Below are 2,500 nucleotides of genomic sequence, written 5' to 3' on the forward strand. Positions count from 1 at the left end.
GCCGGTCAGTCTGATAAAACACACTCCAACAAGGCAGGGGCGTCGCTGATAAGAGCCAGACGACGGTGACACTGTGGTGGTGGTGGTGGTGGTGGTGCCAGCTTCAGGGCCGGCTGGTGAAGGGGGGTGGGGGCAGTAAGGCGGGGAGGGGAGATGTGAGGCAAGGATAGTAAACTCAGTAGTTCTACAAAAGACGCTCTATTTCACCTTAAATAATAATAGTATAAATAAATAATGACAAAAGCTAGTATGTACAGAGACTCGTCGTATAAATAGTGCATATATACAAAAAATATTGATGTGGTAAAAAAATTATGTAGAAAGGATAGAAGACATCCACCAGTAGCCAGCGAGACCCACCACCAGCGCGGCGCCCCGCCCCGTCCCTCGGCCCCCGCCTGTTCGCGGCGGGGCTGCCGGGGACGCCAGGCATGGGGCGCCAGGGAAGGGCGAGGCGTGGCCGTGCCCAGCGAGGGTGAGCGTGAGGCAAGGTGTGGGCACGGCGCGGAGAGTGAGTGGAAGGGAGAGGTGGCGCCGGTAGTGTGGGGCGGCGGCGCCCGGCCCGCCACGCCGCCGCCCTCGTTAGGTCGCCGTCGCTCTAGCTGCCGTCGGTGTTGCTGCTGCTGTTTTCGCTATTTCCGCTTCTTTTGGCGGTAATGCTGCTGCTGCTGCTGACGTTGCCGCTGTCATTGCTCTTGGAAGTGTTAGTGGTGGTGGTGATGTCAGGGGTGGTGGCAGTGTTAGTGGCGGGGGTAGGGGCAGGGGTGGTGGCAGAGGTTTTATCACTAGGTGTGGCAGGGCTGCTGCCGGTATCACTGCCCCGGGCGCTGGGGCTGCCGGGGCGGGGGACGGTTTCTTGCGTGCTCACGGTGCGGCGCCGGTGTATGGGGCTGAAGCCCTTGGAACCATCCGGGCCCTTGGGGAACCTGAGCACTCCCTCAGGGACTGGCAGAGACCCCTGGGAGACACGGTTCGGCCGAGTGAGAGGAGGTCGTGAACCCACTACTGGGGAGGCTGCTGAGGCGGCGGAGGCCGCGGCGGCTGCCAGCAGGTTCCGTTGTACCCACGAGGTAGGGGGCGGGGACCCCAGCTGGAACTCGGTGCAGGACTTGCTCTTTGGCCTGTTCTTGCGAGCCTCAACCACCGCGGACAGTTCCTTCAGATTGGGAGACTGTGTCTGCGGCAGGGAGAGACACTTGCGGCGCGGGTACCTGGGCTGGGGCATAGGGATCTCCACATCAGAGCCGAGGCCGCTGTCCTTGCGGCTCTTGGTGCCGACGCTGTTCTTGCGGCTCGGGGGTCCCTTGTTGATGGGGCTGCCGTAGCCGCTGTTGCTCGTCACGCTGTTCTTGCGGCTATTGGGCTGCGATCCCTTCTGCTGAGGCGCCTTCTCGGGCTTCTTCTGAGCCTCGGGTAGGATAGGGACGACCTTGAGTCCCTCCTCCGTGTTCATTTCCGTGGCGGTCTTGGCAGCTTCCGGCGTCTCGAACTCGATCCAGGCACAGTTGGTGTCTGAGAGGGCGGGATGCTTGGCGGCCAGCCCCTTGAGGTCCTGCGGGATGGCGGTGCCGGCCCGCACCACGCGGATGAAGGCGATATCACCACATGAGGAAAACAGTTCGGAGACTGATTGAATACTGGGCTTGGCGAGGGGCAGGGCGAGGGCCAGCACGGCGCAGGTGACAGGCACCTCCTCCAGGTCTGGCAGCGGGTCCACGCGGCGAATCTTGGTACCCAGGTCATTGATCTGGATCTTGGAAGACTTTTTGTTGAGTGAGTAGGACACCACCCGCCAGTCCTTGGTAAGCTGCTTTACCTTCTTAAAGGAAGACACAAGCTTGAGCGACACGTAGCCCTCCTTGTTCCGCCGGATGTGCTTCAGCAGGAACTTGTCCTTGGCCACGTTGGCGTCGCTGAAGTAGAACTCCACCTGGGCCACGATGCGCGACATCTGCTCCTCGTCTGGCACTATCATGTCAGGCTCGCGCTCCGCTTCGATGCCCGAGTCCCGGCCGCCTTCCTCGCTGCCGTCGGACACCACGCTGGAGGAGCGCTCGGAGCGGGGCTCCAGCTCCTCGCCGATGCGGGTCTCAACAACATCACACACCTCGGGCGCGGAGTCTGCCTGGATGCCTTCCTCCTCCGTGCTGCTGACCACGCTGTCGTCGGAGTCCTGACGCTCAAGCTTGGCGGCCAGCTCCAGGGGCAGGCTGGTCTGGGCTGGCAGGCGGGTATGCTGCCCTGCCAGGCCCTTGGGGCTGCTCTCCAGAATCACCATTTCGTTGGATGAGGCCTCGCTGTCGCTGGTGGTTACCTCGTCGTCCATGAGGGAGACAGGTGGCACCGGCTGTGGCACTACGGCCAGGCACTCCTCAGACACCGCCGCCATGAGGGTTACGGTGGGTGTCACAGATTCAGTATAACACTGCTGCTAGCCAGTACAGTGGGTCTCAGTGAGGACTCACCAGGGCCTATAGACGCTGAGTCTAGAAAACCCTGT

At 61.8% G+C, this 2,500-nt stretch overlaps 1 protein-coding gene across 1 annotated transcript in view; it reads right to left on the reverse strand.

Moving 5' to 3' along the window:
* Positions 1 to 182: 182 nt before the first annotated feature.
* LOC135104301 (la-related protein 6-like) overlaps positions 183 to 2,500 on the reverse strand; it is a 2,419-nt gene continuing 101 nt past the window's right edge. The window contains exon 1 of the mRNA XM_064011540.1: positions 183 to 2,500. This exon is cut by the window's right edge and continues 101 nt beyond it. Within this exon, the coding sequence (XP_063867610.1) occupies positions 599 to 2,389 (1,791 nt within the window). The 5' untranslated portion in view covers positions 2,390 to 2,500 and the 3' untranslated portion in view covers positions 183 to 598.

This window comes from Scylla paramamosain, chromosome 10 (genome assembly GCF_035594125.1).
Source record: "Scylla paramamosain isolate STU-SP2022 chromosome 10, ASM3559412v1, whole genome shotgun sequence".
Lineage (NCBI taxonomy): Eukaryota > Metazoa > Arthropoda > Malacostraca > Decapoda > Portunidae > Scylla > Scylla paramamosain.